General features: G+C 37.7%; 1 protein-coding gene across 15 annotated transcripts in view; it reads right to left on the bottom strand.

Annotated features, from left to right (window-relative positions):
- The window catches only part of MPDZ (multiple PDZ domain crumbs cell polarity complex component), a 167,969-nt gene that overhangs the window by 18,360 nt on the left and 121,931 nt on the right, over positions 1 to 27,678 (bottom strand). For 6 of the 15 annotated variants that reach the window (XM_087869635.1, XM_087869639.1, XM_087869641.1 and 3 more), the window contains 9 exons: positions 22,390 to 22,567; positions 19,427 to 19,537; positions 14,598 to 14,696; positions 13,793 to 13,864; positions 11,115 to 11,277; positions 9,164 to 9,360; positions 7,954 to 8,045; positions 7,643 to 7,733; positions 5,365 to 5,445 (listed from right to left, as the gene is read on the bottom strand). In XM_087869635.1, coding sequence (XP_087725761.1) covers positions 5,365 to 5,445; positions 7,643 to 7,733; positions 7,954 to 8,045; positions 9,164 to 9,360; positions 11,115 to 11,277; positions 13,793 to 13,864; positions 14,598 to 14,696; positions 19,427 to 19,537; positions 22,390 to 22,567 — 1,084 coding nt within the window. The remainder of the gene's footprint in view (positions 1 to 5,364; positions 5,446 to 7,642; positions 7,734 to 7,953; positions 8,046 to 9,163; positions 9,361 to 11,114; positions 11,278 to 13,792; positions 13,865 to 14,597; positions 14,697 to 19,426; positions 19,538 to 22,389; positions 22,568 to 27,678) is intronic. The other 9 variants (XM_045780237.2, XM_045780239.2, XM_045780242.2 and 6 more) reach the window with 6 other exon arrangements.

Genomic DNA, 27,678 nt, shown 5'->3' with positions numbered 1-27,678 from the left:
TGGATAAATATCTCCAAGGATGGAGTTTGAATGACTCAATATTACAGTTCTATTCCCATGGCCACAATCCCTAGCTCAGAAGTAAGCACGTGAACAGAGCTAGCTCAATTAGCATGGATTTCAGGACTTCTACCCAGAATTATGGGACAGCCGCTTTCCCACTGGGCCCTGACCGCATGACCTCAACTATGGCTGGCAGCCATTCTAAAACAGAGGAAGACCAGCCTTGGGATACAGCTGACCACTAATGGTGGGAGAGGAAAAGAACTGGCTCTTGATGACACTACTGAGCCACAGATCAAGTATCCCAGAACATCACTGGCCAGTAACCCGAGCCCATAAATCCCCTTCTCTGACTAAGCTTATAGGAGGAAGTTCTTTTGCTATCAGCAACAGGCAGGGTCCTAAAAGGAGCAATAAGCTACACATCTGCATATATAATATGCCCCAACCCCACTTAAATACTACAGAAATAAACACATATATACACATCTACAGACGATCTATTGATATCAGAAGAGTAGGATGAAATATGAGTAAGGGTAATCGGGTGTGAGTGCAGTTTCCCAGCTGACTGCCTAGCTCCCCGCTTCACTGCTGCCACAGGACATATAGTCCATAACAAAAAAAGGTCCGAGAAACACTCTTCTGAGCCTGTTGTTAAAACACCACCATATAGAGAAGGTGAAACAAATTAAGGAAACTTATCTATGGAGTTTTATCATTCAATAGCTAGAAAAGAGTGAAAAGAATTAAAAGTGGGATGAAGCTAAACCACCATTATTATCAGGAGAGCTATTCTGAAGTTGGAAGATTCCCCAAAAATTCAGAAGAGAACTTCTTAATGCTATTTGAGGACTTTCACCCTATAAAACTGTATGGACATGAACCGTATCTCTGAAAATTGCGTAAGGTTGCTTTGATGTACAGGTACTTTCCTAGATAAAATGTGCTTAAAAACAAATCTTTAATCAAAAATACTTTGATAAATTGAATTAGCACTTCAGTCAGTCACTAAGGGTTCAGATTAGACACGTTATAAACTTTCTGTTTATAATTTTATTTTCCCACTTAAAAAAGGGGATTAAAAAGAAAAAAGATAATCAGGGCATCTGGGTAGCTCAGTCAGTTAAGCGTCTGACTCTTGATTTCAGCTCAGGTCATGATCTCAGGGTCATGAGATGGAGCCTGCATTGGGCTCCACACTGGGCGTGGAGCCTACTTAAGATTCTCTCTCTCCCTCTGCCTCTGCCCCACTCTACCCCACCCCCCACACCAGTCATGTGCTCTCTCTCTCCTTAAAAAAACAAAACAAAAACAAAAAAAGATAATCAACCTATCCAGAAAGTTTCTAAGGAGTCAGAACAGAACTAGAAATGATCTGTTACTACAATTTGTTTTGAAACTGTTACGAAAACTATTCTCTCCTTCCTGACTCTCCTGCACTTGGCATCTTCCCCTTGTGCACACACAGCATGTAAGCCTTCATCCACTCTTCCCTCCTGCATACTTAGTACGAACTATGCTACCCCATACTATATGAGATAATGGGAGAAAAAATATAACAGTTTCTTCTTTTTCAACATGTTTGCAATACAGATGTATAGAAAATTCACCCACATGAATGTGTATCACAAGAGACATGTTTAAGCCAGGCACTGTTAAATGACAAACAAATGAAGATGTTACTAGTAAGCATTATATAGGCCAAAATTTTGCAGGAATATTTCAAAATAAGCAGACATGAGATTAAGCTAGATCTTAAGTTATACAGGATTTAGATAATCTAAAAGAAAGCAGAAGGGCACCCCAAGGTGTATAAGCAAAGGCAAGGAGGGATGAATTCTCAAAATAAGTCGCCATGGGCTCTTGATACAAGTCAGTTTGAATGAAGTAGAAGATTCTTTTAAGAATCATATAGGTGTTTTGGAAAGGTAAATGGGCCCCAGTTGAAAGCTGAAACAAAGGAATGGAAAATGGGACTTGTAGGTGTAAGACCAGAGCTTAAGTACCAACTCTACCATTTTGAGTTATGAGAACTGTTATAAGTGGGGAAAATAAAAACGATCTCACAGGGTGGCTGAGAAGTAAACAACATAATGCACAAGAGACTTCATCATTAAATTTTTTCAAATAATCATAATTTTTAAAAATACAGGGCAGTATAAATGACAATGAATTGCAGATAAGGTATGAATGTTAGCAGGCTGCTTAATTCTCCCTCCTTTGCTTTCTTGAATTTTGTTTGCAGAGTCGACTAATAATGGTATTCAGAGTGGACAGGCTTAGAGAGTATGCTGTGTCTTTTAACTTGTCACTTTTACCCAGGGCTTCCTCAAAGGATGTTTTTAAGCACACTTTCTGTGGAGCATTCAGAACCTCATGGTTAAAATATTAAGGAAAATAATGGCTTGAACAGTGTGAGGTGTAGGCCGCTTTTAGGCAAACAGGCTTGAGCGATGGAATGCAGAAAGTGCCCGCAGCGACCCCCTGACTGAATACAGACAGGACACCCACCTCAAAATATTCACAGGCCCAAACTGACCAATGGGTTACTTACAACCAGGCACAGCTACCAAAAAATGGAAAATTCCATACCTCTGAGCCTACCCTCTTACCTTCCCCCTTTAAAACAGCTCCCACGCACAACCTGGTGGCAGCCAGCCTCTCCTCTGCAGCCCTGCCCACCACTCCCTTGAGTGTATTCAATAAACTTCTACCTCCTTTGCTCTGCCTCAGAGGTCTCTGTCTTTCGCCTCCTGCGTCACTAGCTTCCGCAGGATTATCGGCCCACACTTGGGAGAGATACCACACTTAGTGCTTTATACAGATTCTTTCATTCGATCCTTACAGAAGTATTTCTTTTGTAAAGGTTTTATTATTTCCTTATCCTACAGACAAGGAAACTAAGGCCCAGAAAAGTTAAGTGGCTTCAAAAGCCCACACTTGAAGTCAAAGTTGATTGCTTCTAAGGTCAACTGATTTTAAAAGATTCTTGAATACTCCCCCTCATTCACTTTGGCTTTCATCAATAAATACATTTCAGTTACCTGAGTTTTAAGATTTGTTTGAAATCTACACATAAATGGAAGCTTTCTGTGGGCAATAAAATCTGAAGTTTCTTCAAGTTCTTGGATTTCCCCCGCAGCAACTACTTCAGAAAGGGTAGTGCACTTAAGAGATACCTGCTGAATAAGTCGGCAGGAGGCTAAAGACAGACCAGCTCCTACACTGCTGTAGAATGAAGGGAGCTTGCTCATTAGCTTTAAGGATCCCAACAATAACCCTGATACAGGCAGCCCCATTTACAGAAGAGGAGTGGGGACCAATGAGATGAGGTTTCCAAGTGTTTTATCAGAGATAACTCAGAAGGGCCTCTGACAGACAAAGTGGGCTTCAGCGCTGCCCCCCCCTCGCTGAATGCCAGGCCAAGGGAATTGAATTTATCTGTTTGAGAATGGAGGTCCTTGAAAACAGTCTGAATAGGGGAAAGATGATTAAACGTCTACAGAACACCTTAATCAGGTAGCCTAAGGCAGGAGGAGACAGCATGGCAGAAAGCTGCTGTCGGGAAGCAGTTAGGCATCTCTGCCGGCTTATTCTTTCTTAATAATTGTAACAATGAAAAAAAAACCAGGCAGTATTTATATATGAGTGCAAGGTACTGGCCTCTTCACACAATATATATTTAATTCTCACTATAACTGCATGAGTACTACTATTATCTCCACTTGGTAGTGGGGACATTGTCCAGTTTAGGAACCCTGTCCCAGGTCCCAACCAGCAGCTTGTAAGAGGCAAAGGAGACCTAGAAGGTTTGGCTTTAAGTCTACAATCTCAACCACTACAGTGTTTTGCTCGTACTGCATCTGTTTAACAGGGTCATTCCCCCAACATTTCCTGGGCACTCGTTATATTCTAGGATGTTCTAAACTCTAGGTAAATAAATTAGGCCAATACCATGAAAGGATACATGTTAAAAAAAAATGATCTTATTTTGGGCTTTTCTAAAGATAAGCATAAACCTATATTTTTTTTAAAAAAACCATTTATTATAATGAATCCAGCATACATATAAATGCTTCATAATTCACAAATTGTAGGGAAATGACTGCACTGTTAAATACTATAAATTCTGATACTTCGGGATTTAGGAGGAAAAGGAAACAATCTGAAATCTACAGGGGAAAAAGGAAGGTATCTTCTCTCTTAAATGGCAACAGAGTGAGGGATCCTGAACTGAAATGTATGAACTTCTTGGTAGAAAAGGCAAAAGGCCTTAATGACTTCTGTTCTTTTCCTTCTCGCTACAACACAAATTGTGCATAATAATGACTTCTTTTAAATATACTGTATGTAAGACTGGGGCCATCCATTTTGCACACGTTTATTGTAAAAACAAAACCAAATCAATAGAATCACAGTCTTTTCCCCCCTAAATGCTTAACAAAGTCTGACTGTGTGCCAGGCTTTATGCCAACTACTTACAAACGACTCATTTAATCTTTACGATTAGGTCAAAGGTAATATTATCATCTCCAATTTACTGGTGAGGAAACTGAGGCAAAAGAAGATCACATAATGTGTCAAGTATGTACCTGGCAAAGCAAGGCTTGAACCCAGATTCTGGAGCCAAGGCTCGTAAGCACCATGGTGCACTGTGTTAAGCTGGAAAGTGGCCTGTGGATGACTTCTCTTCTTTCTGCCTGCAGTAAATATCTCCCTGCTCTATGCCCATCCCCTGGCTTGCCTTCCTCCTCTCGCTGAGCACTTTGCTGCTCCCTGCGAATATTCTCCTTCACCCAGACCCGCCCCTGCCTGCATTCCAGCCTGAGCCTGCAGCACCTGAAAGCATTTGTAAATTTCTGTTCAGCAAACCACCTTTTTAAAGTGGTCATTCGAAACTAAGGTTCAGATCTTTTCAAAAGTAAATACTTCACTGATGCTGATCAGTGAAACTTCTAGCTATTCGAACTTTCAGTTTTATGAAGGATAAAGAGTATAATTTCTTTTTTTAATTTTCTCCATAGCAGGCCCTTGGTATACGTATCAAAGGAGAGACTGCTAGATGTCCCATCTTGGGATAATCATAAAGACAGGAAAAGCTTAGTCCCTGCTAAAGTATCAATTAACACTGTAATTCTCAAACGTGTTTGTGCATTGGAATCACCTAGAAGGCTTATAAAAACGCAAACTGTGGGTCCACCCCCAGAGTTTCTCACTCAATAGGTCTGGGTGGGCCCAAATATCTGCATTTCTAACAAGATCCCAGGTGATGCTGATGCTGCTGGTCCAAAGACCACACCTCTGAGAACAAGCGAATTAGTTCACTGGTGTAAAAATTCCAATTCAAAGCAGATTTACCTTGGGAAGCTCCAGATGTTGCACATTTTTAAATGAACAGAGGTCCACAGCTGCATCGGAAGTAGTACCACTCCTCTCAGCCTGACAGAGGGCAAATAGACCAAACAGACAACTGAGTGTTTTTGTATTTTTGTTTGCTTAATAAGGACCACTTTAATAAAAATTATTTCATGTGTTATAATTATTAACATTTCATGATATTTATGAACACTAAACTCTCATCAAAATACTAATAAGGTATGATCAGACAAAAAATTTTTTAGAGCACAGAGACACAAAGTGGTTCTCAAGACAGCCTGGATTCCTTCTCTAATGAAATCTAATCGCAGCCCAGCTGCCCAACGGCGAGGCTTACTGAAACACAGGACGCTAGCAGAGGCACCATCCACTACTCTTCCCCATGTTAGTCACAAGGGGATTCAGGACCTATTGGATGTTTTACCTGAGAATTATTAAAATATTCCGTTTTCTTAAGGGCTACGTATGTGGTACCATTCGTATGAATAAAAATTTTCTCCTTTATAATCTTGAAAAAACACTTGACTCAGTTCACCGTTATGAATGATTTCTCAGCTCATCAGAACGAGTGACATTCCTGTTATACACTCCTTTAGGGGAGAGTGTTTCTGTTTCCACACCTTCTCACACTGTAATCATCACGGCTCCTCTCATTTTAATCTGTTCATTCTCTATGCCTCCTTTTGTTCATCCTTAACAAATATCTGAAGCTTTGGCACATCGAAACTCCCACCAAAACACTCTAAATTCTGTTACCCTCTAGCTGCTGCCTTCTCTTTCTTAATTTTTTATCCATCATTTGCTTTCTCAAAAAACACCAGTAATCCGCTAGCTGCCAAGTCCAATGGACTCTATTCATCTCCTTACTTGACCTCTCCTCAGCATTCAAGGTTGTAGAATATACCGTTCTTGAAATGTGCCCTCCTTAGCTGCTATGCAAGTACCTGCCTGGTCCCTCCTCGTTACCTCCGTCCACTCTTTGTTAGGCTTCCTCCTTGCTGTTATCAAAGAATTTTGACCTTGGCCCTCTTCTTCTAAGTATTCTCTGTACAGAAAAGCCTCAATTCCCATGGCCAACAAATGACAAATAGGCATCCTGGGAATTCATTTCTAAACTCTAGACCAAATGTCCCAATGTACATCTCTACCAGGCTTTTCAACAGGTACTTCACCCTAAAGCTGCCTCAAACAGAATGTTTTCTATTTTTACAAATATCTGCTTTTTAATTTTTTCTTTTTTGGTAAAAGTCAGCCATCCACCAAGTCACCATGTCAGCCATCCGGAAGCTGTCTACATCTTGTCTGTTTCATTCACCAGCCTATTCCCAGCCCAAAAAGCAGTACCTGGTACAAGGCAGATACTCAATAAATACTTGCTGGATAAATAGATTCTCAACCACTTGCCGTTCCTCACTGAGTACATTTAGTTAGGGATAAGGTAACGGTAAGTTGGATCCTAAACTTCTGAAACTTCTGACTTAACCTTTTCTTTACTTTTTTCTTTCTCTCTCTCTCCTCCCTCTCCCCCTCCCTCCTTCCTTCCTCCCCTCCTTCCCTCCTTTCTTTCCTCCCTCCCTCCCTTCCTTCTTTTTTCTTTATTTGCATTAGTTCAGGCCCTCTTTATCTTTCCCCTGAACTATTCTGCTAATTTTCTTACTCCTTCTACCTTAACTTCTCTTCCCTGAAGCCTCTGATTTTTCTCTGCACTATTTCCAGAGAAGTGTTTAAAAATACAGTTCTTACTCTTTGAGTTCCCTAAGGCCTCAAAGACAAAGTCTCCATCACGATTCCCATGATCTGACCCTATCTCCTCTTTCTCAGTGACCGTTTCCTCACCAGCTCCCCATTCCCTGCCTCCCCCACTATTCAGTGATGCCCTAGGATTTTCATTCCCTGTATTTGCCAGAGCTTACATACCATTCCTTAGTCCATGCCCTCTGCTTGGAATGTTTCTGCCCCCCCCCCCCATGTCTTCTACTTCCAACACATACTTCACATGTCACCCCACCTAGGGAGTCATTGTGACTATCTCTACAGAAGAAGACTTGACAACTTTTTCTATCTTCATTATTCCCCATGTAGACTCTTCATGGAAGTGGTGTGCTTATTTACATGAGTGTTTCTTGTACTAGGCCCCTTGGGGGCCAAGACCATGAGTCATTTATCTTTAACATTCCTGTAGGGACCTATAATTATTTGCTGAATTAATACATAGAATATCAATCTAATCTTCCCAGAGAAACAAACACAAGATACATACCTCCTTATTTCGAGAATTCTCTGAGGTAGAAGGCACAGGGTCTACTGTATTGCCAGGACATACAGCCATCTGACTCACCGCATCTTTATTCCTAAAAGTAAAAGTACTGACCCATCATAGCATAATGATTCATATTATTTTCATTCTTTCACTTGAAGACTCAGAAGGATTATTAGAGAAAATTCTGCAACCCCAAATATCTGGGACTATAACACACATACATTTAGAAATGTTTTATTTTTATTTAAAAGAAATCTGAATTGAAAGACTAACAGAAAGTATTTAGTAAACCAGAAAAAGAAAATGCTTACCTGATAAAAATTATTTTTACTTTAGAAGGAGCACATTTAATAATTGAAGAAGCATTCTGATGACTTCTTCCATATAAAATTTGACCATTGATCTGTGAGAAACAAATAGCATTAACTGAGCTTGAAATAATTTTGCTAATTCTTTTTCATCCTATCTAATGAAAAGGTCATTTTTTTTCTTTCTTTAAAATATTATATGTATTTTCCTTCCCAGAACATGAACCTGACTTTGATGGTAAATAACGACAAGCCCATGTTCAAAGCCAACATTAAAATGATGTGCAGGTGGTCTGATTTCCACAGATGACAGAGGCACCACTTGGACTGACTGTAGAAAAGAAGAGAGTAAACTTCCTGGCAGGCACTGGGCTTCCAGAGTGTTCTGTACAAAGCAAAGGCTCTCCTGGAGGCACTAATGACCTGCACAGATCATCCTGGGAAGTCCCCTGTGGTCATCGGTCTTAGTTAATCTCAAAACTCTGGCCCTAGGACTAGGCCACGGGAAGGAACACCACAGGCAGATTTGGAATTTGGGAAGCAGAAAGTGCCGAAGCAGAACAGTACCTACTGGAAATTGTCAGTCATCTAGTCATTTAGCCATTGCTGACTGAGCCTTCCCAGCCAATGGAGACACAAGAGTGAGAGGAAGAGTATCAAGGCATGTGAATCCTAGCCTCCAGAAGGCAAGGACAAACAAAACAAGCAAATGCAATTCTAAACACTATAAAGTGTGGCCCAGAAATTTATTCTGTTTGGACGGCTGAGTTACTGTTTTCGTTATTTAGCCTTAACCTTGACCCCACTGCACCCCGCTCCCATCACTTCTACCATTAGGAATTCAACTTCCAGAATGTCCAGTGGGTCAATCTCATTACTGAGGAGTGATTGGTCATTTGGCTTTTCAAAAATTCCTATAAAAATGCAGCACACAAAAAAATGTTTTTGAAGTGTGATCTTTATTACTGTCTTGGGGCAAAAATTGTTTCTGGTGCTACCCAGTCACAACCTTTTAATGGAAGTTAATGGGAACACGGACTCTACTTAGCAGAGATTTGGTTTACAGCCAAATTTGCTTCAGTGCATCTATTTTGTTAGGCAAGCAATAGTTTTCTCAGTCACCATATGAGGCCCTGGTGGATTTTCTGGAAACTGATGATTTCAGTGCACCAATTCAGCAGGAGTAAATTCAGCATCTTCCACAAGAACTTACCTCTAGAAGCTCATCTGCAATCTGCAGTCGACCATCTTTCCCAGCTGCTCCATTTGGATCAATCCCCACTACAAAGACACTCATCCTGGATCGGTCTTTGTTCCCAGCAAGACTTAGACCCAAACCACTACGACCTTTCTCCAGTTCAATCATATGTAGCTCTCCTGTTAGGGTTCCATAACGCTCTCTGATATTTTCTACAAACAACAACAACAACATTATAGGTATGAAGTTAATTTATAGCCAACGTTTTACTATGGAAGGTTATTTAGCTTCAAAAAGGGCATTACTTGGACCAAAATGTAAATCCTTGGCAGTTAAGAAAAGCTAAATAATCTGGCCACCTAAGTGTCAAGACGGGTTTCTGGGAGTACCCAATCTCTGAGGAATTTCTTTGCATGCAGAGTGGAGGGTCTGACTGATCAGTTCCCCTGGGTGATTCACATTAACAAACTCTCAAAAGACTCTGATTAAAATGTACTGCCACTTTATCATTTGCAGAGAAGAACAGAACATTCGGAGGATTTACCTTCACTGGTCAGTGGAACATTTTCTCCCATAGGAAAATTGGCATGTGTTCACATCATGTTGGGCAGCTGCTTGGTACATAGATCCAGAATAAAGGGAATGCAGTTTGTAATTGCACAGAGCCATCAGGCCGGGACAAATCAATGTACCTGTCTCTGCTTTAGACACATGCCCTAATTAGATGAGACCATTCATCTCTCCCATCCCACATGTTCAAAAGGTAGAATTTATTCTTGATTCTGAGAGGACAAGGCTACATGCAGGTGCCCTAGGCCACAGGAGCCAACACTAATTTCCAGCCCTGTGAGGGGGCCATCCTGAAGGTCCAGCCCAGCTGGGCCCAGTCAACTACAACACCATGACACAATAATAAACTATTCCCTTACGGCATCAAGTTTTGGGGGTGGCTTGCGACATGACATTCTGTCTCATGTTTTCGTCGGAGTACATTCTGGCCACCTCAATAGATTAGCTGTATACTCATTTTATTGAAAATTGACTTAGAAAAGCACAAACTTTACAAATCATCTCTTAGAAATGTTACTATGCAGCTGATGTCTTGTATTCCATATTGATTCTTAACTGCATTAACTTTATGAACTGTCATTTCCTGATTCCCTCTAGAATCTAGCAGCACAACTTTCACACCCTGTACACTTCCTAAAAGCATATACCACGGCTTTCTTAAAGGAAATAATTATGCTTTTGAAATGAAACCTTTAAAGCACTGATACATTGGTAACTTTTCACTAAATTTTTAAATATTTCCTTATAAAAAGGCTTATTTCATTAGAAAAAAAGAGACACCCCAAATGATCCTAATAACAGCTGCCTTTGAATGCTTCCTGTGCATCAGATACTGTGGTTAGCACTCCTCAGACATTTCAAATTTAATGTTAGCAACCCCGGGTAAGGACTGCATTTTTAAAAGAAAGGTAGCCCATAGGCAAAGCCTTAGAAACAGTTATACAATGTGCCAAATGCCCCAAGTTTTCATCTCAACAATTATTCCATGTTACCACCCTAGTATAGAAAATGCCAGAGTTCAAGGCAAAATATCAACAGCAACCAGATTTTACAATGAGGAATCTGAGGTCTGCAGAGGGGCAATGATTTGTTCAAGATCATTGGGTGGCAGATCCTGCAGTAGCTTCAGAGAGAATGCCCTGCCCTCTTTACTGCTCACACAAATGGTAAAGTGGCCTTTAGAAGGAAGGGTCATTTAAAGAAAAGGAAGAACACGATTTCATGCCTTGGGAATGTGTGGTGTATTCAGGCAAAACAAACAGTATTTTTTTCCAAACAAAATTGCAGTATGTATAACTAAAAGCTGAAACATGCTTATCCATCCAGGCCTAAGCTTCGAGAGACCCAGAGCTATTAATGTCTCTTATAACTCAGTGGATCACAAAACACAACTTACTCCAGCTGTAACCAAACTCATCTTCTTTGTCCACATCTTCTGAGATTTTGCTTGCAGATGACTGTGTAAGATCACCGCTCATTTCTGCAAATGCTGAAGAAGGGGGCGGAGGCACATTGCACAATGGAGCCTTTTCTGGCTCTGATTCTGACTGACTGGGTGCCTGTGGGAACAAGAAGAATGCAGTGGGTATGTGCAGTCCAAGGAAGAAAAACTTGAGTAAAAGAAATAAAAGCATAATGACAAAAACTGGCTTTCAAATATCTGACACATAAATAATGGGAAAAAAATATATAATGGTAGACAGGATCCAGGTAAAGTTTAAATATACTAAACAAAATATATGTTCAGAGCATAATTCATTAAACTGTTACTTGGTATTTTAGGCCAATGAATTCTTCAACTTGAAAGCTTAAATGACTTGAGAGAAAAAAATGTACGAACCCCCTCTTTTGGAAAAAAAATTCTCATTCAAAAGTCATCATAGATATGCAGGGGTCTGGGTAAGATTTTGTGGGTCTAGAAAAATCTTCCAAGAAACTAGAACAAAATTAACACATAAGGTAACCAAGCAATTAAAGAAGTTCAGAGGTTGCTAGTCAGACTGTGTGTGTGTGTGTGTGTGTGTGTGTGTGTGTGTATATATATATATATATATATATATATATATATACAAAGAATTCTTTATTGCTACCTGAATCCTCTCTCCAGATGACTCTTAACAAACCCATGAAAATGAGCATAACACATGCAGGCCCATCTACTACGGGAGCCAGTTTGTTAGCAAAGAGCACACAGACTCCGATCTGAGGAGCTGGTTTTAAGGGACAACACCATCATTCCCTTGCCACGGCAGCTCGCAAGGTAAATGAGACAACATGAGGGATCACTGCAAACAAACCCAAAGTGTGGCATACTTGCTGTCACTGAGCGCTATGGGTCCTATTTCAAAAAAAGGACTTGGCATCAAGTTCTTATATTACACATTACCAAATAGAGTATCAGAGTTCAAAAAGCCCATAAGTCACTGAGTTCGTTTTATTCACTTTGCAGATGAAAAACTTGAGGCCATGAGAAAATTTTGTTCAAGATCACACTGATACTGGATTCCTTTTGCCTTAATTCTTAATCCAGTGATCTTTCCATTATGCCATGCTATCTCCTCCAATTTCCATAGTAAGACAGTACCTAATTCAACAGCTGGAGATACTCAATGTAAGTTCTAACCCTGGTATGAAGCTGTCCCTGAGGCCCTCAACCTACATTTTTCCTATCCTTATTTTACCTTTTATCCATATAAAAATCCCTCTGATATACCTCATTTTGTTTTATATGTGTGTATGTGGAAAAAGACTGCAATTTCAAAAAACTTCCAGGGGCGCCTGGGTGTCTGCCTTCAGCTTGGGTCATGATCCTGTGGACCCAGCCCCGCATCGGGCTCCCTGCTGAGCGGGGAGTCTGCTTCTTCCTCTCCCTCTGCTCTCTCAAATAAATAAACAAAATCTTTCCAAAAATTTATAAATGAATGAATGAATGAATGAATAAATAAATAAATAAACAAACTTCCTATAGAACACATCAAATGATGATCATGAATAAATATTTAGGAATTATTAATTGGTGTCAAGAATCAGAATCCCACAAAATATACCTAACACTAAAACTATGTAACACAATGTGATCTTTCTTTGCTGATTCAGAAACCACTTCAGGATTCCAGGCAGGCTGCCCCAAAATGAACCTAATAAACATCAAGTACTGTTTCTCTAGTAAAGGAGAGCTGAATGTAGAGACTTACAGGCAATAGATTTTCAAGTTACAGAACCTACTCTTTTAAAATGTTTGGATTACACACAACTGGCCACACAAACAAAAAGTACCAGTTTAGACAAAACCCTGTCATCTTCCCAAATGCTGTGCCATAAAATTCTCAAATCGACAATGCACAAATGAGATGACCAACAAACAAGAAACCTCATTTGATCCAATCCAGGTTCATTTAACATACTAAGGTTGGGGCAGGGAGAATATGTAATTTATATTTTTTCTGGTTAAAAAAAAAATACTTCTCTATAGTAACAGAAAATGTTAGCAAGAATATATTAAGCCCATTTGATTTTTAAAAAGGGGAACACAATCTGATTTAAACTTCCCATAATTTTAATAAATTTATGGATGCGAATGTAATAGATCTTCTTCACAACTTTCCTGAGCTGCCATTTACCTTTAAAAAAACCAAAATCTGCCAGTCTAAAAAATTGTTCAGGATCTTACTTAGGCACAACGTTTTCACATTGTGAGTAAGCTAAAATGGCGTCCTAACATTACTGATTAATCATAAAACAAACACGAGCCTGTATTTACAAAAAGGGGCAATTAGGTATAAACTTTCATTCTCAATGAGATCATGTAATTAGCTTATTGTTGACACTTCTTAATCAAAAACTAATGATATATACTATATGTTGGCTAATTGAAAATACAAAAAATTTTGTCACATAAAAAAATTATTTGTGAAAATATAACTCTTTAACAAAGATCGTTTAGCCTTCATTGGCAAAACAATGTCAAATGCGCTTGAAATCACTCCATGCCATGTATGCACACAAGTATAACATACACACATAGCACACCGTAACACACCTACTTATTCACAAAAATTTCACACTGAGACAAACCTTAAATGGTGTGGGAGCAAAAGGGTTAGTTGGGGAACAACGGAAGGTAACTCTACTTGAATTCTGTAATTCCTACAGTAACAGAAAACATACTCCTTCAGACACAGCATCTTTGGTTATCCATATTACAACAACATGAAAATCCAATGAATATTCATAAAATGCTTCCTGAAATTGTTGAAAGCTTTCTTCCTTATCATGATCAAATTATAATATATAAGTTCTTGTAAGTTTTTGTTTCAATTTTGGGTTTGAAATTTCATCAGAATATGAGAATATCCACGTCTAGGTTTACAAGCATTGAAACAGCTCCATGTTTCCTGATTCAGGCATTTTCATGGACACACTTTATGAACATTCAACAAACTCCTGCATATACGCAATTATTTGTGGAGTGATTAACGCACAGAAGGACTTTAGAACCACCTTGTATAAGTCTGAGAAGGACTTAGACCAATACAAGGCTTTAAATAAATTTTGTGTGAAAGTAGTTCATACATTTGGCAATTAACAAAAATTTGCAAATCAGAAAATTTAACTCACAACGAAAGAGAGGAAAAGCAATTGGACTCACGATTCTCCCTTACTGTTCAGGAGAGACATCTAATTTCAGCTATAAATATGAATATGGTCTGGCAAAAAAATGTGCTTAAGAAAGAATTTGCATGCCCACTCCAAACACACAGTTTTGTTTTGTTTTTTCTTCCCTGCCCAAATTTAGTAAACAGTGAACTAGGACAAAGGCATAGTAACAAAGAACGAAACATTTGCAAAAGGCAATGGCAAGACAATGGCATTATCCAACCTTGTCAGCGTTGAACTGTAGAGAATCAGCAAATGGGTTAGTGCTGCTGAAGTTGTACTTAGGGTAAAGGTTGTGCGGCAAGGAAGGCAAAGGGGATTTCTAAAAGGAAACATAAGAGGCGCTGAGCGCAAAAGAAATGTATTTAACACAACTCAGTTTTAAGAGCAATGCGCTGATTGAAATAACAGTGTGAAACTAGATCCTGTCAGATCTAGAGATTAATAACAACGTCATATTAAACAGTCGAGAACTAAAGGTTTACCTCTAGAGCCCTGCATCTACACCTGAATCTCAATCTGGCCATAAAGGAAATGAGTTCCTGAAATTGATACCAAATTTCTTTTCTTTTCACTATCACAGACAGATGCAAATAAATTTTGCCCACTTTATATATTCATCTATGTTCCATGGATATCAGTAAACAGGTATCAAAATTAAAACCATAAATTTTTTTGTTTACATTTCAAAGCAAATTATGTTTTGTAAAATAGAAAGATGGTCTATCTGTTCCAGAATGCAAATTAAACATTCGTCTGCTAGTTCACTGGTAACCTTCATGATTCTTTTATCTTGTTTCCCAGGAAGGAATATTTTCATACTTAGACTAGAGATTAAGGTGGCTTCAGATCAATAATTTCTCATTAAAAAAAAAATCAAAACAATTTTAAAGAAATGAACCACTGTTCAGTGGTGTTCTCTATTTCTGTCCACTTTTTGTGGAGGTAGAAACATTGATTTTTTAAAAAAAATATTTCCTATAAAAGTACCCATATTGGGAATTTATGAGGCTTTGAATATATTTGAAGTCCTGCCTTAGAGTGATTCTCATAGATTTTGTGGCTTGCTTGAGATATGCCCTGAGCTAGGACTATTGGAGTTGAATATACATATTAAAGGCAGGATGACTGCCAGAAAGAATTTAGCATTTTCATAGTTTAAAAAAAAAAAAGAAAAAAAGGAAAGTAATTTCCTCAGCACAATAAATTCTTCTTTTCATACCCGCTATCTTTTTTCTTTTATTGACTATATCTTTCAGGGGAAATTGCAGACATTTAAAATTCATTTTGGCTCCAATTAAATGTTTGTGTTACTTCTGTCTATAAAAAAGTCCTACTGGCAAGCATCAAGAGTAGGGAGAGGTTGTCATGTGACACCACCCTGTCTGGGAGAACACTCTGGAAAGACTCTATCCTCAGTACGCCTGCACTAAAGCTTATGCCACATTACCCTTTCAATCTGCTCTTCTTGCAATGTTTTTCCTACAGAGGGAAGACGGGAAAAAGAAATGGGCACAATGACATTTCTGCTCATCTCAACTTTCTCTCTGCTTTTCAGTTTAAATGTCAGCTCCTGCTTTACAAAAGAAAAGATCACGAATGCCAAGGAACACGACCATTTATTAAGGTGGAAAAAATGACTAGGCAGAGATTAAAAACATATTCTAGGCAAACTAACTCAATGCTATGGAAGTTGGAAACTATATCCAATCCTCATACATACAATTTTTAGGCTTTACATTTCCTTTATAATTCTGTAGAACAATAAAAAAAAATAGAACCATAATGGCAAGAAATGGAGTATTTAGAGAGAGCTCTAGTTTTTTGTTTTGCTTTTTTTATCTGTTTCAATTTCCAGCTCTTATAGGATTAGAATTTGGCCCTGACAGCAGAGTATTAAAGTACAGCATGAGCACAGCAAATGAAGTGGTAGATCTATTACTATGAAAAGATTTATAGAAACAGGCCATATTTCTTATTAAAAAATCAATGATGAAACTCCTGTTTATAGTTCTAAGGGGCTGATAGGAATGGAAATGTTATTAACTAAGAGGAAGCACAGGGAAGACAAAAACATTATCTGGCCCATATTAACAGGGCCTATCCTTTGGGAAGATGATACAGTCCAACTGATGGAATGGTCAGTAATAAATCAGTAAATATGGAATTTATTATTAAATATTACTGTTATTATTATTCTCAGTTCTGCAAAGTTCTGATTCTTGAATAGTTTATGTGCCAAAGAGACTGTATTTTCAGCCTATGTATGGGATTTTTTTGAAGTTTTATTGCATCTACAAATAAAATATTTTCCATTAAGAAACTCTTATGTATTTGTGGGGTTTTTCTCTTTAGATTACTGGAGACATGATTATTTCGCAAGAAGTAAATCACTGAAAATCAAGGATATTTCATTTTAAATGCGAAAGTAATTCTGATTTCCCAAAGCTGAATGCATATGCAGAGGAGGAAAAATATCTTTCCTCTATTCATCTTAAGTTCTCAGCTGGATCCCTGTAATAAAAAACAGATCAACAAGAGAAAAGTATATATATGTATTGATTTAATGTTAACTTTTATGGACACAGAGCCTTTATAAGATAGTGCAGACCTGGGGGCGCCTGGGTGGCACAGCGGTTAAGCATCTGCCTTCGCTCGGGGCATGATCCCGGCGTTATGGGATCGAGCCCCACATCAGGCTCCTCCACTATGAGCCTGCTTCTTCCTCTCCCACTCCCCCTGCTTGTGTTCCCTCTCATGCTGGCTGTCTCTATCTCTGTCAAATAAATAAATAAAATCTTAAAAAAAAAAAAAAGATAGTGCAGACCTGGAATTTCTTGACACTAGGTTTGCTGAAGAGTGGAAAATCAGGGAAATTTGATAGGACAAAAGAGTATGAGCTAAGGTGGGGAAATGGGGGCAAACTTAGCAAGGTGTTTTCATTCGGACCCTTCCCAGTACCCTGCATCTCTGGAGGTAAGGATGTTCCTTTCCTTCCGGTACAGAGAGGCACCTCCCACATGAGGGTTTTTATGACCTGCATCACAGGAGAAGGGGGAGGTCAGAGTCCTTCCAGCACTTGTCTTTTCCTAAATTCCTTCAGCTTAAAATATTCAGTATGCCAGGGTGCCCTATTTTGGGGCAGTGTGCCCTGAATCCTGTCACATGTAACTTAACTAAACATGTCACTCTAGGCAAGATTTCTCCTGGAATAATTGCTATAAAATCAAGCATCATTATATCTCAGATAGTAAAACAGGAATATTTTCCAGGTGTATGAGAAAAATACCTTCCCAGCTCATTAGAAAATGTGACTGGCATTGAAAGAAATGTTTGAAGTTTTTAAAAGTACTATGAAGAATCCTATTCAGCAGTTTACAGTATTGTCCTACATGATATAAAAGTTGGAAATTAAAAATAAAACAAAAGCAATAAAACCCACCCACACACACACAAAAAAATAGTTTTAACTTAACCTTAAACAGCCATTCACCAATACCATCGTGCTGTATCTATGTTTGACACAACAAACGGAAACAAATGTGGAAAGATTTGTAGTTATTTAAACAAGCTGAATACCATTTGAAGAGAATGCAGCATGATGCAGCCCGACCATTTGGCAGATTTTCTCATCTGAATGGATAATTATTACCTAACAATAAACAACTGAATGATTAAAAACTGCAGATGTGAAGATAACTGCTTACATTAAGAACTACTAAATTCATTTCTTACAGTAAACCCAGACCAGAGCTACACCTGTCTTGACAACAAAAGGAAGGACCAACAGGATAAATTTGGTCACTCTGAATTCCATTGCACAGAATACTGACAAGTTCCTTTTACTGATCTCATCTACAGAGCTGGTCCCTACTCTCTTTCCATCATTTGAGCACTGAGTTCTTATAGTCTTAATTTTAAAATGATAAATTATAAAATAATTATATATTTTAAAGTTTTAGATAGATCCATCTAATTTCCCTCACATATGTTGACATTTTCCTTTTAAAGACAACCGAACCTCAAAGCTAATGAGCAGGTATTTCAAAGAGAATCAGTATGACAGGGGTTGTTTTGTTTTGTTGTCACTAAAATCCAGGAGTAGAATCTCTATGAGTTTCAGGACATCTAGGAAGCTCCTGAAATGCTATGCAAACTTTTCTGTGAACGTGTATGTTTCTGAAAAACTTTCCAAGGGGTATGTGGCTCAAATATGCTTAGGAACTGCTGCACATGCAAAAAACCTTTTTCACTGAGACATAAAGAAGGAATAGTAAAAAAAAAAAAATAGTTTTAAACTCTTGGCATAATTTTCATCTTCGGAATCATGAGGGCATATCAAATACACAAAGACTCAGTATCTTCTCCATCAACAACATTCATTAAATGCATTCATTGTATTTTCTAAAATATTTTTAAAGCCATTTTATCTGTCATGACTGATGGTAAAATGGGTTAGTAGGTTTCTGTCCACCGGGGGCTATCCAGTGATGAAGAGCTTTATAGTGATCGTGGCTGGGAAGCAGCAGCTATGAAATCGCTCGTATATAAACATACTGCTTAAATTTCCACTATGTAGAATGTTCAGTGGGACAGACAAATACATTCAAGATGATTCACAGGTGATCATGGGATTGCATACTCTGGAAATTCTGTTTAGAAGATATATGCATAAAGAAAATGTAATCTCTCTGGCTTCTCAGGGACTCAGAGGTCACACACTAGTAAGCTAAGTCATTATATCACATTCCTCTTAACAATTTATATATTTTGTGACTACAGTGAATACTAATAATTATCCATCTGGATACATGGCCACCAATGGATCCTACTTCTGTGTGTTTTCAATAGACTTGAAGTGTTTATTAAACATGGTAGAAGGGATTTCCAGGACAACTCAATTAAAAAAAAAAAACAATATAAAATTTTAACAAGTCTCCTGAGATTTCAAGACTGGATATCTGCTCCTAGAGACAACTTGGCCCTTGATACGTTAGATTCCAAGTTGAACATTGTTTGGATTTGCCTACCTTGCCCTTTGTGTTCGCTTACCCTTGGTCTGTTTATAATGCTCTGTACCATAAAGACTACGGGGTTGCCTGCTTTCCGAATGGCTTCCACAGCTTGCTCATGGCTTGCATCTCTGAGGTCCATTCCATCCACCTGCAATGGAAGGCCTCAGCTTAACATTTCAAGAAGCTATAGAACAACAGAACAATTTGTGGATCTGGAGTTCTGAGGATCCTGAGGGAGGCTCCTAGAAAATCTGCTTCAGAATCAAGAATACTTGAGACTACTCGTGAAACTCCAGAACTTTGCATTTGTCCAGCACACTTGTGGTCCTTTACTTTGGACACTGATTTCTGTCCCCATAATCAACTGAAATAGTCATCACTTGAAGTGAAGGCTCTGCTTCTGCTTTCCTTACACTATCAGTTGTTCCTTTAATAAATCAGAATCATTAAAGAAATACTATAAGGGAACGGCCTCGCAGCGCGGTCTTCATCATGAAAGTCACTGTACAACATTATCTCCCAATCCATTATAGACTAGTTTGGGAAATGGGTGGATGATGTTTTGTGTGTTTCTCTCTGAACAGGGAAGCTTGAAGTGAAAACCAAAATTCTGATGTTCAGAAAAATCAGGTTATGGCAAGATTAGTTTTGCAGGAGAATCTTTGTAGTAGACATGACAGGAGCTGAAAGCCAAGAAATTGTGCTTGTTAGTAATTCTTCTATAAATAGCTTGAAAATGAATGCTATTTTGTAACTTTTTATTGACCATGGCTTGCCTGGGTGATGATCAGTTTAGCTTATGCACTATATGAACAGGAAGGAAAATAGTTTGAAAGGCCAAATGCTAATCCTGCCAGAAAACTATAGGATACTACTATCATTTTATCATTTGCAATTACCACAATAGGGCATATACAACAAAATAGCAAAATCGGAGTAGATACAATTCTGGAAAAGAAAATTAATTATTAGATCACTGCATAGAACATTATCACCTTTAAAAGAATTACTACATTTAATTGAAAACCTCCCCCAGATTGATACTTAGATAATATAATATGCATTTCAGTGCATATTAAAAATGGCTTTCATTTTTTGTAGAATAGAAGTTAGTATTCAGGTCTACTATATATTCCATTTGTGGAAACATTTAATAGGACATTAAATATCTTTGCTCAAATCCAAAGAACTCTATACTTAGAATGGAATACCTTGCAGGCCTCGACTCGTCTAGTCTAAATACTTTTTCAGAAACTTGGCAGAGATAGGTTTCAGAATCCCCAGGATTACAGGCGCCTAAGGCTTTCTTACTTACTAGAAAAGCCCCCGTACGTAACAGCCCTCAACAAACCACTGCTAAACAGCACACAGTACTTTACAACACACACAAAAAATACTCTCTTTTCAATTTGAAAAGGATGCTTTAACTCACTCAATACATTTATATAATATTTTAGTGCAAACTGTGACCAATCCTTTCTAGAAAGAAGTATAAATATTTCTTACTTTTTCTCCTTAGGTCAAAGGTATTTAATAGTGAATTTTCCATAAAATAAACTGCCCTGTGATAATCTGAAATTGGGAATTTTAGATAGTATCCTAGCTAAACAAGAGTTTTTTAAAAAGGGGCTAAGATATCCCCTAATGGAAGGTAAAGATGCGGGAAGAGAGAACAAGCCCATCATTCTTCCTTATAAATGGAGGAAAAAACAAGACAAAACAGACATGGCCCTTGTGTCCTCCCAAGTCTCAATCCTCCTCCCTCTTCAGTTCTCACAGATAATCAACCAGTAAAGGACTAAATTAGTAAATCCTAAAAATGTCCATTGTAAAGTTGCGGTTAATAAGTTGTAACCTTCTTCTACACAGTCGATGTATTTTAATGGTATGGATTTAGATTTAATTTATATGGATTTAGAAAATGAGAGACAATCACTTGTATAAAGTAAATGTAACGGTCCTTATAGTAATAAAGAAATAAAATTAGAAATAAAGAAATAAAATTTCTACTGGGAAGTTGTCTCTTTTACTCTACTCTATAAATCCTGACAACTTAGCAAATCTGGGTTAGGTACCCTCCCTCTACCCTATTAACTAAAACTACACTTTCCCTGATCAAAAAATTTATCACACTGTTCTGAAGTGACTCGATTACTTGTTAAGTCTGTCATGCTTGACAGGCAGGCATGGTGCCTTGTTTACTATGAAATGCCCAGAGCTTGTCATAGCATCTGGAATGCAACAGCTGCTCCAGGAGTATTTGCTGAGTAAATGAGTAATGACCATGGGAGAAAAGACTATTTAAAATATTATACTTTGCTTTGAATTAAGAGATTAGGAACAATTTGACCAAATACTTCTCCTGCATATACCAAAGTTACACATACATGAGTGTGTAAATACACACACATACACACACACACACACTCCTCAGTGATGAATGGGTACAGCACTGAGAAGGAGGAGGAAAATCTGAGCCTGGATTGTGGGGATGGGAGCATTTATGTAAAAGATAATCAGGGTAATTAGCATAAAAGATTTACGGAAAAGATTCACTTGGAAAACCATCTTACCCAACAAAGTTAGTCTACAATGAAATGATCATGACAAAGCATTTCTTAAAATAAAATCTTACTGGAGAACTTAGTTATTATGTACATATTTTGTGCATGTATACATAATTTCAACCAATTCAATTTTTTTCCCCAGGAAATTTGCTTTGTTCCTTCAAACAGAATTTCATTATTTTAGCTCAGGGCCAAAGTTTTTTAAAATGGTTATATCTCCAAACATCAGTCTCTGAATCAAGATATATAATCTGTCACCATGCACGAAAGAGAAAAATTGTGGATGAAATGGAACATGTAAGAAAGAAATGCTTTAACCACAAACACATTTTACTTTCACGTTGGGTCAAGTGACCGGTGTAAAGATGATTCCCTTAGTAAAGAGGACAGAATAGGTGAAGAACTTTGGCACACAAAGCTCACTAGAGGGTACCTCTACTATTCTATCTCCAGGTTTCAAGGTTCCATTTTTGCCAGCTGGACTATCTTCAAGAACATGTTTGATGAAAATGCCCCTCATCACTTCACCGTTGCTTAGACGACTCCCCATGCCTCTTCCACCAACAATGCTGATGCCCAAGGATTTGCTTGGTTCTCTCCAAAGTTCAACCCTATAAAGATTAAAAAAAAAAAAAAAAAAAAAAGGTAAACTCTTGTAAGAAAGCTTATGGGGGAGAAGCCTCACAATGCTGGGTTTTGCATTGATTTTTGGATAGGACACCAAAGGCATAAGCAACAAAAGACAGACAAATTAGACTTAACAAAATTAAAAACTTTTGTTAATCAAAAAATATTATCAATAAAGTAAAAAGGCAACTCATAGAACAGGAGAAAATATTTGCAAATCACGTTCTGGATAAGGGATTGATATCCAGAATATAAAGAGAACACCAAAAACTCAACAATAAAAAAAATAAACAATCTGATTTAAACATAGGCAAAGGAACTAAACAGACAGTTTCTCCAAAGAAGATATACAAATGGTCCATATGCACATGAAGAGATGTTCAATATCACTAATCATTAGGGAAATGCAAATCAAAACCACAGTGTGATACCACTTTGTACCCACTGGGATGCTACTATCAAAAACAAAGAAACAAACAAAAACCACCCCCCCCCAAAAAAAACCCAAAAAACCAAACCAAAACCAAAAAAAAAACCAAAAAACAGACACCTGGGTGGCTCAGTTGGTTAAATGTCTGCCTTGGCTCAGGGCATGATCCCAGGGTCTGGGAATCCAGTCCTGCATGTGCTCCTTGCTCAGCAGGGAGCCTGCTTTTCCCTCTCCCCCTCCCCCTCTCTCCTGCTCATGCTCTCCTGCTCTGTCTCTCTCTATCTCTCTCTGACAAATAAATAAATAAAAATCTTTAAAAAAAAGAAAGAAGAGCAAAGAAAAAAAAGAAAAGAAGTGCTGGCAAGGAGAAACTGGAGCAATTGGAAACTTGTGCACTGTTGGTAAAATGTGAAATGTTGTACCCACTATAGAAAACAGTATGGATGTTACTAAAAAAAATTAAAAATAAAACTACCCTACGATCCAGTAATTCCATTTCTGGGTATATACCCTCTCAAAATTAAAGAAAGGTGTCTTGAAGAAATATTTTTACAGTCATGTTCATAGAAAGGTCATTCACAAAAACCAAAAGGTAGAAGCAATCTAAAGATGAATGGATAAACAAAATGGTATATACATACCATGGAATATTATTTAGCCTTAGAAAGGGAAAAAATTCTGATACATGCTATAATACAGATGAACCTTGAAAGCATTATGTTAAGTGAAATAAGTCAGCTAGGTGAAATAAAGGACAAATACTATCCAATTCATTTATTTGATTTATCTAGAATAGTCAAATTCATAGAGACAGAAAGGAGAATGGTAAAAAGTTTCATGAGACAAATGAAAATGGAAAAACAACATACTAGAACTTATGGGATGAAACAAAAGCAATTCTGAGAGGGAAATTTATAGCAATATATGCCAACATTTAAAGACTAGAAAGATCCAAAATGAGCAACCTAACTCTATGCCTTAATGAACTAGAAAAAGAATAAATTGACTAAATTCAGCAGAAGGAATGTGAGAGTAAAGATGACAGCAGAAACAAATGAAATAGAGGACAAATAATAGAAAAGATTAACCAAACCAAGAGTTGGTTCTTTGAAAAGATAAACAAAACTGACAGACCCTTAGCTACACTAACCAAGAAAAAAGGACCCAAATTGACAAAACTATAAATGAAAAATAAGACATTACAACTGTTAACAGAGAAATTCAAAGGATCCTAAGAGGCTATTATGACCAACTATACCCCAACAAACTTCACAACCTAGAAGAAATGGAAAAATTCTTAGAAACATAAAACTTACTAAGATTGAATCAGGAAGAAATAGAAAATTTGAATAGACCAATAACTAGTAAGGAGATTGAATCAGTAACCAATAGCCCCCCAACAAAGAAAAGTCCAGGACCAGATGGCTTCACTGGTAAATTTTCTAATCACTTAAGAAGAATAAACACCAATCTTTCTAAAATGCTTCCAAAAATCAAAGAGGAAGGATTGCTCCCAAACTCATTGTACAAGACCAGCATTATCCTGATACCAAAATCAGAAAAGGTCACTACTAGAAAAGAAAACTACAGTACATGATATTGCTGGTGAATATATATGCAAAAATTCTCAATAAAATACTAGTAAACTGAATTCTGTCGCACATTAAAAGGACCACTCACCAAGCTAAAGCAGGATGTATCCCTGGGATGCAGGGATGGTACAACCTAGGCAAATCAACCAATGTGATAAGTCACATTAATAGAATGAAATAAAAGAATCAGATGAACACTTCAATAGAGAAAAAAAGCATTTGACAAAAACAGACATCTGTTCATGATAAAAACTCTTAACAAATTAGGCATAGAAGGAACATATCTCAACATAATAAAGGACACATATAGCAAGGCTACAGCTAACATAATACTCAATAGTGAAAGGAAGAAAGCTTTTCCTTTAAGATCAAGAAAAAGACAAAGGTGCCCACTTTCACCACATCTATTCAACACAGTACTGGAAAGCCTAGCTAGAGCAATCAGGCAAGAAAAATAAATAAAAAGTATCAGGATTGGAAAGGAAGAAGTAAAACCATCTCTATTTGTAGATGACATAATTTTATACATAAAAAATCCTAAAAACCCAATAAAAAAACTGTCAGATCTAATCAATGAATTCAGTAACGTTGTGGGGTACAAAATTAACACACAAAAATAAGTAGCATTTCTATACACTAACAACAAAGTTTCTGGAAAAAATTGATCTCATTTACAATAGCATAAAAAATAGTAATACATTTAAAGAAGTGAAATATCTCTACTATGAAAACAAGATATTGATAAAATAAATCAAAGAAGAAATAAATAGAAAGGTATCCTATGTTCATGGGTTGGAAGAATATTGTTAAAACGTGAAATAATCTCAAAAGCCGTCTAGAGATTCAATCCAATTCTTATCAAGATTCCAATGGCATTTTTAAAGAAATAGAAAAAATACTGCTAAAATTTATAGAGAATCACAAAAGACTCTGAATAGTCAAAGAAATCCTGAGAAAAAAAGAACAAAGCAGGAGGCATCACACTTCCTGATTTCAAACTATACTATAAAGTTACAGTCATCAAAAGAGTATAGTAACAGCATAAAAACAGACACGTAGACCAATGGAATAGAATCAAGTGCCCAGAAATAAACCCAAGAATGTAAGGTCAACTAATATTTGACAAGGGAGGATAGTCTCTTCAATAAATGGTGCTGGGATAATTGAATATTTACATGTAAAAGAATGAAGGTGACCCATATTTTACACCACTCACAAAAATTAACTTGGATTAAGGACTTAAATGTAAGACCTGAAACTTGTGATAATCTTTTTACACTACATATAAAATCAAGCGAACATGCCATATGCGTTAAACTTACACAGTGATGTATGTTCAATTATTTCTCGATAAAACTAGGGAAAAAAGAAAGTAGAATGGTGGTTGCCACCACGTTTGGGGGAGGCAGAAACTGGGAATTATTATTTAATATTTAGTGGGTACAGATTCTCAGTTTTGTAAGATGATGTAAGTGTTCTGAAGATAGATGGCAGTGATGGGTACACAGCAATGTGAATGTTCTTAGCCACTGATCTGCATGATGAAAATGGTTCACACGGTCAAAAATTGTAACTAAAATTTTAAAAACGATGTAATAAAATGTGATAAAAGTTCATTTTTGCCAATTTTGTCAATTTATTAAGGGTTTGCCAGTAGTAAAACAAAATCATTTTAGTTTCCCAATTTTGTGTTTTATAGGGTCTGATAAACACTAATGTATTTCTGAAGCTGATTTGTTACAAGTAAATACTGGACTCACACTCCAGGCTGGGACATGGACTGATATAAAAGTACCATTTTCCAGGAGCTCTAATACTGCAGACATTAAGTAATCAAGAAATTCAACTACTCCTGAACAGATGGTAACTTCTAAGCTTGGCAATCAAATCAAGGAAAAGAACATTCCTGCACATGCTATGTCAGAAGCTTGTCTCTGTGGAAGTCTTCTTTGCCAAGGCAGACCCAGTAACTAACAGTCAGGATGTAGAAAGCAGTGGCTGACAGTATCCTACATGATTTGATCCTACCACCACCTCCCTAAATTCATCTTCCACAGCTCTCTGCCCTCCGCTCTTCACTCCAGCTACCACAGCATCTTCTCGATATTCCTGAAGCTCATCAGGCATGCTCTCCTGCTTTGGGGCGTTGGTGCTTGCTACTTACTCTGCCTTGAATGCACTTCCTCCAGCCATGTAATACAGACACTCAGATTTAATCACTGCATATAGCTGTAAGAGCTCTGAATGCATTAAGTTCCTGTCTTATGAAAAGACTGGGACATAAGAATAAGGTCTTTTGCAGTGAGGTGTCTGGCTGAGCGGAAAAAAAGCAAAGAAACCTAGCAGAGAGCTCTGGGATAATGAGACTGTAATCTGCTCTGTGCTAAGTCAGTCTGGGACATTAAATCAGAGAAGAAAGCATGGTCTAAACATACGCCCTCAATTTGAGGAGCTTTGAGAAGCTCCCAGAGGAGAGGAAAGATTGAAGTAAGGACTCTTGGGTATTGAGGGAGGTCTGGTAAGAAAAGGCTGGGGATAAAAGATCACCAGGGATAGTGGGGAGACAACAGCCCCTGGTCAGATGGAGGCACCTGAGGTCAGCGTTTTTTTTCCTTATTAGAAATCTATAATCCTAGAATCTCTATGTATTTAGTTTGAAAGGATGTCACCATGCTCCTGAATCTTAATAATATTTGTGTGAATAGTTTATTTATTTATTTATTTTTAAAGATTTTATTTATTTGACAGAGATAGAGACAGCCAGCGAGAGAGGGAACACAAGCAGGGGAAGTGGGAAAGGGAGAAGCAGGCTCATAGCGGAGGAGCCTGATGTGGGGCTCGATCCCATAACGCCAGGATCACACCCTGAGCCGAAGGCAGATGCTTAACCGCTGTGCCACCCAGGCGCCCCATGTGTGAATAGTTTAAACTAGTTAAAATCCTAGTCATCATTTTCTTTCACTCTGGTAATTCTGTGAAAGACAAGAACCAAAATCCTAACTTGTTTCTTAAAGCAGTTTCTAAGACAACATGGCAAGGTAAAGAAGTCAGTATATTTGGCCATTTGTAGTAA

The sequence above is a fragment of the Ursus americanus genome, chromosome 18 (assembly GCF_024610735.1).
Source record: "Ursus americanus isolate L20-20 chromosome 18, mUrsAme1.1.p, whole genome shotgun sequence".
Classification (NCBI taxonomy): domain Eukaryota; kingdom Metazoa; phylum Chordata; class Mammalia; order Carnivora; family Ursidae; genus Ursus; species Ursus americanus.
Note: the sequence above shows the minus strand (reverse complement) of the source record. Positions and strands in the feature narration are given on the sequence as shown.